The sequence below is a fragment of the Dromaius novaehollandiae genome, chromosome 17 (assembly GCF_036370855.1).
Source record: "Dromaius novaehollandiae isolate bDroNov1 chromosome 17, bDroNov1.hap1, whole genome shotgun sequence".
Lineage (NCBI taxonomy): Eukaryota > Metazoa > Chordata > Aves > Casuariiformes > Dromaiidae > Dromaius > Dromaius novaehollandiae.
The window spans coordinates 17,753,808-17,771,269 of record NC_088114.1 but is presented as its reverse complement, the minus strand read 5'-3'; the positions used below and the strand labels follow the sequence as shown (position 1 = coordinate 17,771,269).

Sequence of the window (17,462 nt, the reverse complement as noted above, 5' to 3'; positions counted from 1 at the left end):
AGAGGCTCACCTCTGCCCTGGACAGGACTGGGCAGTGAGGGCTCCACCAGGGCGGCCCAGATGCCCACAGCTTCATGGCAGCATAAGAAGAGCTGTTTCACAAGACAATTTCAGAGGTGAGGAGCTCTGCAGCCTAGGGCTGTCAGATGGCAAAGCCATCACAGAATCACCAGCTGGTGACAGAAGACTTAATGAAGACATCGACTTAGTCTTCATGACTTGTGCAATCCTTTGCCTCTCCCACTGCTCTCCTAGGGCACCAGATACAACCAGCAACTCCTTGTCTGCAATGGCCAGGCTTCAATATCAAGTCATATAAACACAGAGAGCTGTTTTGCATCATCAGACCTCAAGCTATGATAGTCAGTCTGCTTGTAGGGCTGCGTACTGCAGTTAAAAAGCAACAGACTCACAAAAAAACATACTTTAAAGGCAATGCACCTCTAGTTTCCTTTATAAGCATACTGTAGCCATTGTTTCCAGCACACAAGAACTGTCCCCCCTTGCTTGGCCTAGTGCAAGTGCAGCATAAAACATTTCCTCATTTCCTTAGAGAAACCTCTTCAGCTACCACCTCTTCTTGGCTCTGCTCCCATAAGATCAACCTTTGCATCAAGCCTTGAAAGTCAAACAAATTATGACTGCAGCTTGTACCAGGACTCCTCGGAGAGGGAGTACCAGGGTACCAGGCACATGCCAGCTAAACTGCCCGCAGGGCTACAATGCAAACAGGGTCACCAGCAGAAGTGTCACCAGCAGAAGTGTCTCCCTCACATCTCAGCTGGACACTAGGAGTGAATCGGCAGCCAGCAAAGCCCACACATCCCAGGTCTCTGCAAATGAGCTGCTGCTATCTGCACATTTCCTAGTGGCCTGAAGTACAAACCCAACTGAAATCATCTAACACACCCAAACCAACAGTGTGAAGGTTCCCATCCAATAACAGCTTTGTCATCTTTACCTCACGAGTAAAATTCCCCTGGCTATTCTAAAGATAAAGCACACAAGGATCTAGCGGGGCCCAGCACAAAGCAGGCTTCAGTGACAGCACTGAGTCTTGCATCTGTTCTGACCCATACTGGATGAAGTCTTCCACTAACAGTTTTGCAGCAAGAGAGAGGCCCTAGAGCTCCATCCCTGCGTCCAGATGCTCACCACCGTCTGATAAAGTTACAACTCCATGGTGGAGGCTAAACTTACTGTGGCAGTAACACAAAGCATCACTTTCTCCCATGAACAACAAAGCAGAGGGGCTTTATTAGAGTCAAGACCCCTCACAAACCTGCAAGAGATCTCAAGTCTGAAGGGCCAAGGGGACAGAGGCTACTATAGGCCAGTAAAGCCAACAACTGAATCAACCTATTTTCAGATTTTTTCAGGCAGTCTAAGCTTTGGAGATCCTCCCCACTGAAGTGGAAGGCCCTGATAACAGTTGTTTTGTACTGGATATACACACACAGAGTCTGTTTTAACATTCGTTTGTAATATTTAGATAGAAACTGGCTGGCTGTTAGCAAGTCTCCATGCAAGTTATTTCTAGGGCTCTCAGTGGGAGCCCGGTGCAGGAAGTTCTCCTGCAGGAGTGCTGGGCTGGGTGTTCAGCCCCGTGCAGGATGTAGTCAGAAGCTTGTAGAAGCAGCTTGGTTTTGTTGAAGACCAAGTATGTCATCTAAGTGCCAGCACAGTGTTCATCCAGAGACATCTGGGAAATATATGTCTGATAAAGGAGCACAGAGTGATGCTCCTTGCACCAAGCACTGTGGCAGTTCATGCTATGTGGGCCCAAAACAACAGCTGGATGACCTTAAAGGCAGCCCCATCACATATGTGTCTTACACAGGATGTAGAAACATTACTTCTCCATTTCAGAGCTTTCCTCCTTGCAGTCGATCAGTTCTGGAAACCCCACTTGCCAGCTAGCTATGCACATACTGTTTTAGCAAACGGCTGCCTCCACCGCAATGACTCCAAGCTATGCCACCGAGTGTTGTTGTCTCTAAGAAAAAATTGTACCTAACTATTGTCTAGTTTTTAAAAGCCAACAAAAGTAACTAGCACACCTTCCTGCAGGGCAGAAGCACCTCTATATCCACAATACACCCAAACACCCTGCCCACACCTGTTAAGAAGCTGTTAATTCAATATGCTACAGCACCAATGAGAGCAGGCTGCGCTTGTGTGACTAAGTGCTGTGCTGTTCTCAGACACGTGGGCATCTGACACCAGCATCTGTCAAAAACAGCAGCTGGCTTCCACGGGCTGGGAGGACCGCCAACCACCTGGGTTGGGCCTGGGCCAAACACCTTTCCCACCACAATATGACTTCCTCTCTCCCACCTACCCTCAAAGATGAGGGCGCAAAGGAGACTGTAGGATGTTTTCTCTTCCTTCACACTCGATCTCTCTTGCCTAAGCACAAAATAAGGTAAACAGGATGTTACGCCCATGTCTGTACCAAAAAAAAAAAAAAAGAAAGAAAAAAAAGAAATCCATAGTTTTGGATTATCCCAAAAGAATAGCAGAGGTACTAGGGTCACGTGGCTGCTGGGCAACAACAGCCAACTGCATCTTCCTTGACCACTTATTTACACGTGGATTTTAATCTTTTTTTGTTTCACCATGTTCTGTGTTATGTTTGTATCAAACTGTGACACAGCTATGACTGAGGGTACAAAAATAACCTATTTTCAGAAGCTAATGTTCTCCAGGACCAAGAGATGATAAAAGCACAAAGTATGTAATACATCTTACAAAAAAATTCTTATTAGTTAGATTTAAATTCAGAGTAATCTTCGTAATCTCATACATGTACATAAATGTTAATTATATATACACATCTGTATTACAATACAGCAATAACTGTGTAGCTTTTGTTAAACTTCTCTAAGACCCTTTCTTGCAGCTTTTTCTATAAGAGAAAAGCTTTTTCTATAAGCCAACTACAAAAAAAACTCCACAATGCATCTAAAATTTGAATGCTTAGTCAGGCACATCTCAATCTAAAAAAAGTGTAAAACCAAAGGAACTAGAGTTGTTACAGACAGAATCCCACACTGAGATGGGTGTTTATTTAAACAAATCACAGACTGTAGAGAATAACCATCAAGTTGTTTAGCATGCACAGTCCCAGATCATCTTTATCACAACGAATGGCAGTATACACTCATACTGAGGGAAGATAAAATTCCAAGTCAGGGTCAGTGCAAGAGGCTCTTGCAGATAGGTCTGAGACAGAGAAATACTAAGGGATATATTAAGTATATTGAGAAGAAAGTTTTCAATTAGAAAAAAGGTTAAATGAAGCAGCAGACATTGTAGTTAGATGATATCCTTGATCAGTATAAACCCCTTCTACAAAGATGGATCTAATCTAAGCTGGGCATGACCTCAATGCCGCTTCATTAGAGAATTCAACGGAGAGATAGCAAAGATGGACACCAGCATTCTAGCAAAGCACTGATCACTAAGACTGCTGCAGTTACATATTAGGTCACTACTTTTACACAGCTTTCATGCTCTATTAACTCCCCTTCTTCCATTAGCCATCCAAACACTGGACTCGGTCTCTTTCCAAACTAGAGTTGGTATGCAATCAATCGAGATGGCTGCAGCTTGTCACAGTAGCCCCTAAAGGCTGGAGGACTCAAACGGTTGGGGTTACACAAGTAGCAAAGCAGGCACATCACGTCTCTGGGCTCCATGGCTCCTATTTCTTTCTGCCTCCTCTTTCTTTGAGTGCCAGGTGAATCAGAGAGCCGCTTGTCATGTTGTAATAAGCCAGAGAGTTTGAATCTTTGATGAAGATGCCCTGAGGAGGGAGAGGGAAAAAAAAAGTCAGCAGAAACCTTGATGGTCTCCTCCCTCTTCCCCCTCCCTTGACACCCCCCCACATGGATGCAGCCCTCTTTGCCCTATTCTCAAAACAGTGATGATAAAATGCTGCAGCCTTCAAAAGAAAAACCCTGGAGAGATCTCAGGAGACTGGCACTGGAGGAGGTGGGAATAATGCAAGAGTACAAACAGCCAATATATATCCCTACAAATATGTACAGAGTTTGTAGTCACCACTACAAATAAAGCTATTTAGGGTTTTTTTTTTTCCCCACCTTCCCCCTCCCCCCTTAAAAACATGGTTAAGCTTCATTTCTTGCTAAGGGTTGACAGTCTTTGCCCATAGGTGAACTCCTGGGGAGGTAAGAGCACAAAGTTCACTGCTTAGGCAGCAGGTTGTATGTGTGAACACATGTGACTGGAAGTAAGCTCTTAAAAAGGAATTGGGCCTCTCTAACAGCTCCAGTCATGAGAGGAAGAGGCAGAGAAACCTCTTTCCTTCAGTGTTTTGAGAAAACCCTTCAGAGCCACCAGGGCTTTAACATACTTTCACCTACCTTTCAGAGCATACAGTACAAAAAAATGCTTCGTTTAATGTGAAAAAAACCCAAAAAACTCTTCACATTAGAGTTTTAATGAAGTGCTTGCCTTGGTGAGCAACAAGACACTACTACCTTGCTAGCACTTACACTGAGGACCTAACAGCCTTCATTTGTAATAGGCTGATTTCAGACAAAGCCATCAGGCCTTAAGGGCCTCATATGCAACAGCAACAATGTGAACATCCACCTATTAACGCGATGCCACCCACTAAGGGCCTGCCCTGGCAAAACACTGTGCAATACTACAACCAACAGTGCTGTACAGGCAGGACAACCATTCCCCTCTACTAAAGTGGGTGCATTGCAATTTTTTTACTTTCTTTAAAGAAAAAGCCATTATTTGTAGGACGAAACACTGAAATAAAGCAGCATTCAAAGGGCTTACACCCACCTCGTACTGCAGCTTTTGTTTCCCAGCCGGCATCCCTGTGGCCTCGTGTATCTTAACCTTTATAACAGACACCTAAGGAAGAATCAAAGAGCCTGCTCAGGCTTTTTTTGTACAGTGCAGAGTACAAATGCTAGCATTGCTCCTCCAGCCACACAACCCCCCTCATTAAGAGGCCACAGCATAGGGAACATCCAGAGCTTTACAGCTCCAGTCACGCAGTTCAACCGCTACTCTCAAAGCGGAGACAGTCTGTAACAAAACAGCAGGGGGTAAAGGCTGGGTTAATAAGCTACATACCTGGTCTGAAAGTGGGAGGGTGAACACCAACACTTGGCCGTTTAGTTTCCATTCAGTCTTGTCCTGCATGTTGGGAACCTGGACTTTGACTGTGACTGGACCCTAGAAGAAAACAAAGGTAACATGTCTTACAGGCAAGGGGACTCAGGACTGTAAGAAAGCAGCAGACAAGTTACTTTTATGGGTGTTTCCAATACTATCATGCCTCTTCACTTCTCAGTACACACAGAAATATATTTGTCTTTAGTACTAAGAAAGTCACTGAATTGCTACCAAAATAACACGTTTAACTGGATTTCCCTTACTAGTCCTTGCCATTTGCCAAGTGCCCATATGGTACCAACAGCAAAGTTCTTCCATACAGCATTACTTAGACAGCACAAATATAACAAAGCATTAAACAGGAGACAGCTTCACTATGCAAGTGACCAGGAAGACATTATTCCCTTCTTAAAGAATTTAAGACTCAATCCAGGATGAAGGCAATATTCAGGAAGGAATTCAGTCTAACATCCAGTTCATATTGTTATGGAATATATCGTGTCATCGTGCTGTCATGTTGACATTGAGGTATTAAGTCTCCCTGCATCTCCAGCTTAGCAGCCCTCTGATTAAAAGCTGATTAGCAGCCTTAGCTCTTCTTTACATTACAATGAACCTGCCTCTTACTGTCCTTAATTACAGAAAAGTACCATCTCGCTAAGCTTCTGTATGTGGTACTGCTCTCTTTCCAGTAAAATATAAAGCAATTCAATGTACTCAGGCATGACAGTAGAAAGGAGCCACCTCACAGGAAGTCACTTTCTTGCGAGACACTTGCATACCAGCTCCTCTTTATGCATCAGTTAATTGATTTCACATCCTCTTCAGCACAGGAAGCTTGTGCAGGATCAGAACTCCAGCACTTCACAACAAGTTGCAGCTGTGTCTGAAGTAACATACCTTGTTCCTGCGCAGAAACTCCTCTTCTGGCATCAGGCTGTCTTCACTCTTCAGTTTCTTTGAAACTGGCTCATCCTCCATAGGTGGTGGTGGATGAACAGGAGGCATCGGTGCAGGGGAAGGAACTGGTGCCACAGGAGGAGCCGGAACAAACGCTGAAACGGGACAGAGGGGGAATAAAACTTGCAGTCACACACTGAGTGTGCAGCAGATACTTCCTTACACAAACACTTCAGTTGACCGGTAAAGGCTAAGAAGAAATGCTACAATATACTGAGGAAGGTAGCACAACCAATGGTAGCAGGCAGACTTAAGAATATTTAGAAGATCTTTTATATAGGTAAACAGTCCAGGAAAAGACAACAAGCAGTATAAAAGTTTCCTGCAGCTCACACAAAAAAGAAAAAGCTCTCAGTTTGGCATGCAGCAATGCCAGCACCTCAGTGGAATTAAAACACTGGTTTTACATTGTGCTTTTCAACTTTAAAATGTCTAATGCTATTAAATCTCTATGAGGAACAAAGCTAGACAATAGAAGTTACGGCTGCAAAAGGAAAAGCTGTAACAAGCTGCAACACCCAGTGAGGTACGAGAGATATCTTTGGCCAGGAGTTCCTCTTTACTCTAGTTCCTTTTGGAAAGCTGCATGGATTCTTGATGTTCACCTGGTCAGGTTCCCAGGGAAGATGAATGTGGACACAGAGATAAATATTCCCCCAGCAAGACAGGACCCTCACACTGTATTTCACACTTCAGCAGGAGTCTTAAGACCAGAAGCAGGAGTACCACCAGAAACATCGTATCAACCACCAGAAACATCCTAACAAAGGGAGTTACCATTTGCAGTGCCAAGTACACACCTTCAGCAGAGGCATGGGGGTAACCAAACCTCAAACCCACATTAGACAGGAATTAGTTGACAGTTAACTGGAAAGGACCAAAGTTACCAACCTGTTGGTACAATCATGGGAGGTGGGCGGGGGCTCATGATGGGAGGAGCAGATGGTGGCATTGGGACAACATTGATACGTGGGGTATGGATTATCGGTGGCATAGGGGTAGCTATGACAGATCCCGGAGGCAAACGGACCACAGAAGTCATAGGGGGACGAGGCATGACTGGAACTGCAGAAACAACAGCAGCACGAACAGGAGGAGGCATCTGGAGAGAGAGAAGGCATTTTCGTTAGCAGGTACATACAGGAATGATTACGTCAGTGCTGTTCAAGCCTTGATTAAAATTACCAGAGCATTATAGTGAGGATTTCTGCTGGGCACAGACTTGTTGTGAACCTTTGCATGCCCACTGTATGGGCAGCCTGTAAATTAGCCAAGAAACCTCAGTAACACATTAAGCAGTTCTTCCTTCCTTTATCAGCTCTTTCAGAGTCATGTAGCAGAACCTTAGCAACCTCATGACATCAAGGTAATTTGGAGTCAGATGTGGGATGTGGGACAGAGTGAGCCATCTGAAAGCATTTATTTATTTATTTTAAACCTACAAGCATGTTTGTTCTGCATTGCACCTTTTTTAGTCCAGAAGGCACCCAACTATTTGTTAGCCACATTTCCTTCACTGCCCAAGTTTTTCCTCTGCCCAGTTGATCATCAACTCTGATACCTCTCAAGACGAAAAACTGAACCCCCACCCCACTCCCCCAAGTTTTATTTTCAATTTCTAACAGTAAATTCAGTAGGGTTCCTCTGATGGTGTAAGAGCCATCTTAACTCCAAATCTGATTCCAGCCAGTGCCCTACTATGACCCTCAGGCTTCGTGAGGACTTCCTTCCAATTAACTACGGCCACAGCCGTTTGCTTTTGGAAGCCCAAACACTTACTGAGGGTGGACGAGGCACGGATGTGATAGGCTGAGCACTTGCTGGGGGATTCGACACTGATGAAGGAGGGGGTGGCTGGGGTATTTCATTGGGTTTGCTGGGACCGATCTTCTCTTTGCTGTCATCTTCTGGCACCAGTCCCTTGGCCTTATGGATAGCTTCAATTTGCTCTTGAAGAGTGATATTGGCCTGAGCAGCCTGCTGTGTGCGGGCCATGCTGCCCGAGTGGCCATCCCAGGTCACCTGACAAGACAAAATAGATCAGAATAATCTCAGCCTGTCAAGGTTATGCTGAGATAAAGCAAGAGAGCAGTTTTACAGAACAAAATTCAAAAACCTTCCACCTCTGAGCATGCAGAATACTGTAAGAACCTGTTAAAGCAGAGTTTGCACACTACCTTTTCTTCCGGTTTCTGAATTTCTTCTTCACCAATCTTTTTACCAATAGCAGTCTCTTCTACACCGAAGATATCTGTACGGCGTTCTGCCAGCTGCTTCAAACTGCTTTCAATATCCAAACCTGCAGAAATACACAGGCAAAAAAGAGATTGTTGTATCACTTCAGATAAGACTAAGTCAAACATGATCAAGCCTCTTTTAATGATTCTTAAACCATTTGGTACCAAAGAGTGTAGTGTTGTCTTTTCCAGAGAGGGAATGCAGATAGTCAGCAGCAACTAACGCTCTTTGCATTCAACTTTACAGAAAGTCTCCAATGTGCTAATGACAAACATATCCATGTAATCAGCACATTAAACATACAGAATGGAAAGCTATCTTTAAGATGGTCCTTATCAGTGGAACTGTGGAGTACAGAGATCACTGAACTAATCTAGGAACTGGGTTTCGCAAGTCCTGTCAGATGTTCAGACTAACCTGGGGCATAAACTTCATCATCGCTCTGTTTTTCACGGATAGATCGATCACGTTGCTCCAGCCATCGAGGATCTAGGAGACCAATTCGCATGTGTTCTTGCATTTTACTGGCAGGAATTTTCTCTCCAGTGATGGGGGAAACAAGATACTCATCTGGAGCTGGGGCAGGTGGTAACGGCTTTGAGGCTGGAGAAACAAAATCATAATGTTAAAAACACATTACCATAGGATGCAGCCTAGAAGAAAATGCATTTGTGATTATTCAGTAAGAAATTAAATTGCTCTTCACCAGCATGATTTACCTTTGGGATCATAATCTTTCCGCACAATGACCTGATCTGGTGTGGGAGGAAGAGGTGGTGGCATTGGGGTTTCTGGAGGAGGAGGAACCTTCTGACCTTCATCTTCATCATCTGAGCCCTTATTTATGGGGGGGGAGGGAAAAAAAAAAAATCTGTTTCACAACCAAGTTCCAGCTGTCAAATATCTACACAAAACATTTAACAGAACAACATAGAAATCCTATGCAGCACTGGAATAACTGACTGAGTTATTTTTTCTCTCAGAGAAAAGATAGAGTTGTCTCATAGACAACTATGCTGCAGTAGTTCCTCTGGATAAGCACGATTCAGAAATTCAGTAGGCCCAGAGGATGAAGCAAGCACTCCTCAGCTTCCACATTACCACAGCATGGTAAGCAGGGGCTTATGGTTAACCATTCTCTTGTTCCTTGTTAACAGCCAAGCAGCTAATATACTGTGGCAAGAGAAAGAGTCTAAAATGAGTGTTTTAGACTCTGCACAGAAGAAAGACCAAAAATCTTGATCAGAAATAAAATTCATACCATTAAGGTGACAAAATTTCTGGATTTATCACTTGAAAACTGTATTGTTGTGGAGAATATTAAAAATATCATATTCAAGCAATTCAGCAGAAACAGGTTTTGAAATGCCATCAGAAGAAAACAATCTCGTTTCCTCAAGAAACTGAGAAGCTTATTAGTGAAAATAAAGAGCCTTATAAGCTACACTCAAATCTTAGGGGACGAAAGTAAAGCTGACTGTATTGGCTAGTTACCTCATCCATATCCTGCACTTGTGTGTCTTGATCCAGCTGAGATGGGGCCTCATCTGTTTTCTCTTGCTTTTCGTCTTCTTCATCCGATTCCACCTCCATTTCTACCTCCTCACTTTCCCCAAACTTCTCATAACGTTCCTGTATCAGGATACGAGCTCCCAACTCTTCTGGAGTCGTGGGAGGAGGGAAATTCCCTGCAATGCAGAAAACTTCTCAGTTTCTCTGTTTCATTTCGTCACTGAGCAAGCAGACAGAAGTACCAGCTTCTCAGAGGAAAAGCAGTTTCTTTAAAAACCAGTGGTATCAAAAAGCTCATAGGAGCAAAGCTATCTAGAAAGGAATGGACAGAGTCTAGACAGACAAACGTACGCAGGACAGCTGAAGATGAAGGCATCTATAGGAGAATGCAAACACTAGAAAGTGGGACAAGTTCCACTTCTCCACTTTCATCTGGTCAGCAGACACCAGTGCAGTCCTGAATCTCGTGCAAAGAGAACATTACTGACCCCTGAAGAAAAATAACTCTGTACCCAATCATTAAAAGGCTCTTCCTTTGATCTTTGAAAGATATGCAGCTGTAAAAACTGATGTCCATCTAAAACAGCATTTCAGGACATCTCTCAGGAAGAGAAGCATAATTCCCACTCACAAGAAGCAGAGTTTCAAAGAGATTACAATGCTTAGCTTCAGAACCTTGCTCATTGGGCTGGAAGTCAACCGTTTCCACCACCACAAAGTCATGCCAATCAATCTGGGCATAAGCAACACGTTCCTTTTCTTTCTCCTCCTCCTCTTTCTTTCTCTCCCGTTCCTGGAACTTTGCCCACTCCACTCTGTAATATACCTGTACGAGGAGGTACAAAACACCAAATATCAGACTGGAAAGCACATCACGACCATCTCTACAACATCTAAAAGTTTATGTTATTAATTCTTTTAGGAGGCAGTTTTACAAACATTACTTAGGAGGCTTGGCAGAGCTTGTTATATTTGATTTAAAAATGAAGGTCTGCCTATTGATCGAAATACTCCACCAGCTTTGTAAAGCAGCTTTCTGAAGCTGCAAATGCAAGGTTCCCAGATTAAGACTAGGCATTCCAGATACGACATGATTTAGGTATCACTGAAGATTCATGGTCAGCAAGCAATTCACAAGCATCTTGTCGTGACCCTGTAGAATCACTTTTCCAACAGCAAAAGCAGTCCAAGGAAGACAGAAAAAAACCCAACCCTCCCCGCCAACCTATCAAAAGAATTACACAGAAGCATGCAAAAAGGAAGAATCCAAACCAACCAAAATGCTTCAGCAATTTTGGAAATTATTCATGTGTTACCTGATCTAGGACCTCTTTGGGATTTTCTGCCTCCTTCTTGAGTTTGATGAGTAAGCCTTTAGGTGGGATTAAGATCTGAAACGTAGTTTGCATGACAGTTGGTGACATTTTCTTTTACCAAAGCCTCCTTAAAAGCAATTATTTTATTTCAACATTCATGAAAATACTACAAGACCCCTTGAGGCTATATTTCAATTCTCCTATTACTACACTGTTATTAGTTACTGCCTATACTTGCACTTAAAATGTTCCCTATTCGCTTTGCTATCTACTCTCCATATTTTAAAAAGGCAACTTTACTAGCAACTTCTACTTGCATTACAATAGCATCTGATATACTTAAACAACAACCCATCACTTTAAAATACTGCACACTTGTTGCCAACTACTTTCAAGACATCCACTCTGTTTGCTCACTGATTTAAAAGAAGGACTCCTAAAACTGCACATATTTCTAGTCTGGATGTTTTCTAGGCCTTCAGTAGTTTTTAAACATATTACTGCTACTGAAGTGATCAGCTGGACAGCTAAATTGCCAAGAATACCTTGGTGTACTGTTCAACTAGCTTAGTGAAGTAGTTAAACAGACTGTGCTGTGGGCGAAGGAAGTCAAACTGATAGTTCCTTTGCTCCTTCTGCATCAGCTGAGTTAGGAACTGCCGGCCGTTCCGAGCCACAAACTGTGCTGTTAGCTTCACCACGTCCAAGTCAAAGGCTGAGATTGAAGGAGGATCTGCAATGAACTCAAACTCCGGAGGTGGCTCCTTTGGGACAATCGTCTCCTGGATCACCTGGGCCTGCACCTACAGAGCAGAACAAACAACTCAGTGCACTCAAAAAATTGTCACGAAACACTTGGGAGGGCTCATTTGTCCTGCAGCCGTTGAGAGAAAGTCAAAACACTCCAGATGTTTGGGTAACTGCAAGGAGGGAAAAAAATTAGTAACGCAGGGTCTATCCGAGCATCTGTACTTAGGCCTGCTATAAAACAAGTGTCGCTCCAACATCTAACAAAAGCAGAAACTATCAAGACTTCAGAATGGGTCAATCCATAGTCAGCATAACTGTAGGCCACACAAAGCATGTAAAAGATTCATTCAGTGTGCTTTTCCCATCCAACATGTACTTGACAAAGATACACAATACTCTTAAGTACAGGACTACACAAAATTACTTAGCAACATTTTCTACCCCACATTTTGAGAGGATAAGCCAATCTTTCTGGCAGGGAGGAAAGAAAAAATGAAAACAGAATATTTCCATAAAACAGTGCATGCAACAAGGACTCTGAGGGATTCTAAAGGATTTGCCTATGGCAGAAGTCCTAAACTGTTACGATTCAAGTGATCACTGGTGTTAAGTACCATTTAATTACATTTAGGTATGTGGTGACTTATATGGGATCAATCAATACATTCTATTCTCTTTTAGACACAATTTTCAGTTATCAGCAACTAGAGGACGTGTATCTCCATCAAAAGTAGTAGTCATGGACACAAAGAATTCCAAGCATCTCAGTGCTGTCTTTGCTGCAAGTGTATAAGGGAAATAAATCCTCCATTTGCATCGTCTTTCAGACCTTCTGTCCAAATACCAGGATGTGAGATAGAACAATCAGCAGCCAAGTTCTCAACAAAAGTGAAAAGGAATAGCTCACCTTTTGGGGAAGCTGTTGCTGAGCACTCTGCTGCTGCTGCATGACCTTGGGAATAGCAGCTGAGGGCTCCTGTGCTTTACCCTCTTTGAACTCGCTGACTTTGTGCCGGTAGTATGCATGGTAAGGATCGTTGGGATTCAAGAAGTTAAACTTGGGGTTATTTATTTCATTCTGACGAATTCGAGCTTCAAATTCTGGACCATTTCTGGAGGGGCAAAAAAAATCATTTAGATGAACGAGTATCACCTCAAGTGTAAATGCCCACTTCTTTCATAATGAGACATGTTGAAACATCAGCCTTTCAGCAGACAATTTTCTCTCCTGCATGAAAGAATGCTACTGCTCTCCAAGTAACTCTCACCCAACACAGCAGCCAGCTATAGAGGTATTAGTTAAATATATTTGTCCTAATTTAGTCTGTAACACTTCACGGGCAATATTTCTTGACAGTTAAAGCCTCACAATTACAAGTGCTCCACAATCTCATTTGACTTGCATACAAACAAGACCACTTATTGGATTACACGACTTACTGGATGAAGTATATAGGTGGCTTACTCGACCAATTTAATATCAGTAGGATATATTCATGAGTCTTTAAGAACATACTCACCTCTTTTTCAAGTTCACAGAAGGAAAAAAAAACAGGTAATTATCAGCTAGCGCAGAGACTGACCACACTGGAATGCTGCATTCATGGGAGCCATAAATTCAGGCAACTGAACTTGTAGTTTGGGTAACTTCTGTTTCCACTCCAAAGTGGACGGCCATTTATTTCTCAGAGTAGTTTGAGGAATTTAACAGCTGCTGTAGCGTGTTGCTATTCATATTCTCCAGTTACTTCTAAATTTTATTTAGGCACTAAGCTTCTTCCAAAAGAAGAGGTCTCTTTACTATACAAAATGATACTACAGTCCCTTACTTATCCTCTAACCAAGCCTAGAATCCCAGCCAGCATTTTAGAAATTAGTTACACAGTGGACTATCATTTAGTAATTGCCTTAAATGAACAGTGACAACCATTCCATTTTAGTGATATGAAAACACACAGTGTTCAGCCTATCCGCACACCATGAGGCTTGAGAACTGACACAAGCAGCTGAGGTATTTACCTTCAGTGCTATTTGTACACTGCCAGGAAGACCAAGATCCGGTCCCTTGACACCTTACATAGTGCTATGACAGCCAGAAATACCAAAGCATTTGGGAGGAAGGAAGAGGGGAGAGAGGAAAAAAAAGCCTAGCTAGCACTAAGAGCTTGCATTTTTAGACTAATGAAATTAGGCATATGAAAGAAGCCCAATTCAGTAAAATCTATCTAACTTTTAGAGTCCTCCTATAAATTTGAGATCTATGCTCACGCTCAGCAACATGTTTCGGTCAACAGGAAAAAAAAACCTGTACACACGAACGAAAGTTCATCTCATCCTAAGACAAGACAAGATCATTCTCTGGAGGCATGTACTTCTCTCCCCTGGCTACAAAGGGAAAGAGAGATGCTTGGGTCAGATGTGGATGGCTACAGTTAGAGGAACACAAATCCCAGCCACTGAAGCAGTTTACAAAGCTGTACACAAATAGGAATGAGACTTAGCCTCACGGCTCAGAAACAAAGTGAACACTTTGTACTGGAAAGTTCATCACCTACTATTTACCTACACACTGTAAAGTAAGTTATGACACCTCCTCTTAGCTTAATTACTCAGTGGAACACTGGTAACTATGCTCCCTTTTTACCTGCAATTCTGTTTCCCTTCATGTCAAGTCACAAGACAGTGACTGTTCCAGTTTCTATAACCAGAGAGACAGGAGCACTGGAAAAACAGAGGCATGAAAAACCCTGAAAACATGAGACACAACACTAGGGTCATTTACCTGGCTACGAAGCTGGCAGTCTTGTCAACAATATTCCTGACCTCTGGAGGAGGGTAAATAATTCCTACGACAGGCTTGGCTGGTGCCGCTTCCTCTTTTGGCTCCTCTTCTGGCTGCAATAAAGAGAGAGAGAGAGAGAGAGAGAGAGAGAGAGAGAGAGAGAGAGAGATAATTTCCTACAGTCCTCTGTACTGCTGCCTTGCAACTATAACACTCCTGACAGCCACTTCATCATTCATAAGATGGTTAGGTGATGGTACAGGAAGAGATCTTCCATTGCACAGTTTGCAATCAGTAGGTCAAGATACTAAGCTGTAATAACCTAGACCAAAGCTGATAAGAGAAAGAACTTCAAATAATATTTGAATAACAAGCTATCTACCAGCATCGGGGTGTAAAGGCATGTTCTCATAGACTGCAAACTGAGACTGGGTTTATTCTGAATTAGCCAGCTTGAAAAATTCACTTCCCTTCTCTCTCAATTTCCTCACCTGTATTAGAAATAACAACCCTAGCATGCCTTTACAAAATGCTTTGCAATACCATGCTTAATTAACACTATACCAGAACTGCATGTTCCAACCAGCAACCAGATTGCTTGACAGAACTGTCTATTCTGTACCCCAGCCCCCAAATAATTTTACTGTTCTGAGGCAAAACTCTTATCCTTTCTGCTCTGACTGGTTTAATGATTTGAATCAACAGCCCCATTCCTGGCTTCCCAGGGTGAGAAGATAATATTTGCCTGCTTGTCAAGGGCATTTGCTGCAGAGATGACATAGCAAGGCAATAATAAGGAAGGCCAATCCACGGGAGCTGTAAATACGTCTTTCCAGCATTTTTACTATTTCAGCCTTGACCCTGAGTGGATTATAAACACTGAGGCAAGAGGCAGTGGGGGAGAATGCCTATAAGAACACATTCAGGGAAAATTTAGCATTGCTAGATAGGTTTGGAAGTTATGAGCATTCTTAGCAGCTTGTGGGACTACAAAAAGCTAGAAGGTGAATAATTAACTCCAGATCAAATAAAACATAGCTTTTTAATCATGTTGAGGTTGCGCTGAAAGCTTTTTTCATAGATGAGACTAAACTCAGCAAAGTATTTTCCTCACAGATATTAAAGGAGGATCTGAGCTAAAAATCCCCAAACTCTTCCTAAGAGCAGCTTTATCTTTCAGTAAGGCAAGAAGCTGTTCTTTGCAGGATATGAGAGATGTCTCCCCTCTTGTCTTACCAAGTAATTTTCACAAAAAAGGCTGTTATAAAAAATAGGAGATACATGAGAAGTGTTTGCAGTCTTAAAAGTGACACCGCTACTAGTTTTGATGACTTTGTGGAGACTTCAAGTCAGAAGGTGGTTTTGTGCAGAATATAGCTTTAACAGAATATTCTGTAAGGAAAAAGGCACCATAAAAACTTTTCTATTTTTCATTCCCATTCCCTGAGAACCAGAATGCCCGAGGACCTGAAGGAGAAAGCAACACCACACTTGAGGGATATTTTTTATTTGAATACCATGCTGAGCTGCCCTGTTAATTTACATTTACAAAAGTGACTGGTATTTACTGGAACTATGACTTTCCTCCTAACTGCGTTTGCTACACCAAAGCACCTAAGCAGTGATATCCCAGGTGCAGTTGCATGGCAGCCTTAGCCAAGGGAAGTCCAGGCTGCTGCGCCTCTACCCTGTGCACTAGTCCTAGAGCTTTAGCAGCCATAGAACAGGCCAGTTCAACATATTCTTTCAGCTGCAAATTAACCTTACCAGAATCAGTGCCTTACACTGGCTACTCAATGGCTGCGCAAGTGCTAATGCTAGTGTGGGGAAAAGCAGGAATGCACAACCAGGATGGCAGCTAAAGCTACACTGGAACTATACCTCACATTTACAGAAGTTGGCAAATATAACTGAGACAGAACAACTAAGGTTATTTGAAGGCACTAGAAGAATATGAGAGACTAACCCCCTAAGTCATACTGGGACAGGTTTCTTGAGCCTTTTCTAAGCTTTTGCACATCCTTCCCAGGGGCATGGCTGTTTCCACAGTTAATAGCAAACATTCACTTCCCTCATAATTGCAGTCTCTTCCCATGAAAGGATCTGTGCCTACCCGGACGGGTACCATTTGCCCCCACCCCGCTAGCTGCAGATGCACAGGGAACTGCGGGTGAGCCCTATGGGCACAGCAGAAAATAACAGGATGGAAACGCGGCCGCCCCCAAGACCGAGAGAAACGGGTTAAATCCAGAAGCCACCGACCAAAATAAACCCAAGGAACCCAGAGCGCTAAAACGCAACAGGAAGTACTGGACAAAACGCTGCCGCTACATCCGAAAAATACACCCGTAAATGAGAACCGGGCTCCCACTGCCCCACACTCCCAGCTCAACGCGAGGAGACCGGAGCGCCCCCGCTCCAGCTGCGGCCGGACCCCCGCAGCCTGCGGGCACGGCGGGCCGCCCTGCACCGACCGCCCCGCTCCCGCGCGGCCCGCACCGGTTTGCCCTCCGCGGGCGGCGCTGGCTGCGCCGGAGGCATCGCTTGCACGGGCCCGGCCGGCATGGTGCTCCCTCGGGGCGGCGGGGGCCGCTTCCTGGCTGCAGCCGCTTCTCGCCCGCCGCTAGCGAGAGGCCAGCAGCACCGACAGCAACACGGACGAAATGGCGGCCGGTCCGCCGAACTGCGCACGCGCGCCGGGCGTGACGCACGCAGCGCGCGAAGGGGAAGGAGTACGGGGT

General features: G+C 43.7%; 1 protein-coding gene across 1 annotated transcript; it reads right to left on the bottom strand.

The window, feature by feature from the left end:
- Window positions 1–2,738: 2,738 nt before the first annotated feature.
- Window positions 2,739–17,450, bottom strand: SF3A1 (splicing factor 3a subunit 1). The gene is made up of 16 exons (XM_026108127.2): window positions 17,221–17,450; window positions 14,722–14,834; window positions 12,847–13,051; window positions 11,735–11,992; window positions 11,190–11,264; window positions 10,549–10,699; window positions 9,856–10,049; window positions 9,081–9,198; window positions 8,779–8,964; window positions 8,301–8,422; window positions 7,903–8,145; window positions 7,015–7,225; window positions 6,064–6,218; window positions 5,122–5,223; window positions 4,825–4,896; window positions 2,739–3,808 (listed from the first exon to the last, which is right to left on the bottom strand). The coding sequence occupies exons 1-16, from the start codon at window positions 17,284–17,286 to the stop codon at window positions 3,707–3,709; spliced, it is 2,373 nt and encodes a 790-aa protein (XP_025963912.1). The 5' UTR covers window positions 17,287–17,450; the 3' UTR covers window positions 2,739–3,706.
- Between the last annotated feature and the right edge of the window lie 12 nt (window positions 17,451–17,462).

Coding starts and splice junctions, on each gene's coding strand:
- SF3A1 (XM_026108127.2), bottom strand. CDS start 17,286: ATGCCGGCCGGGCCCGTGCAAGCGATGCCTCCGGCGCAGCCAGCGCCG. Junction 9,199..9,855: donor AAGTGCAGGATATGGATGAG/GTAACTAGCCAA, acceptor CCCATAAATAAG/GGCTCAGATGATGAAGATGA. Junction 6,219..7,014: donor TCCCATGATTGTACCAACAG/GTTGGTAACTTT, acceptor GTCCCGTTTCAG/CGTTTGTTCCGGCTCCTCCT.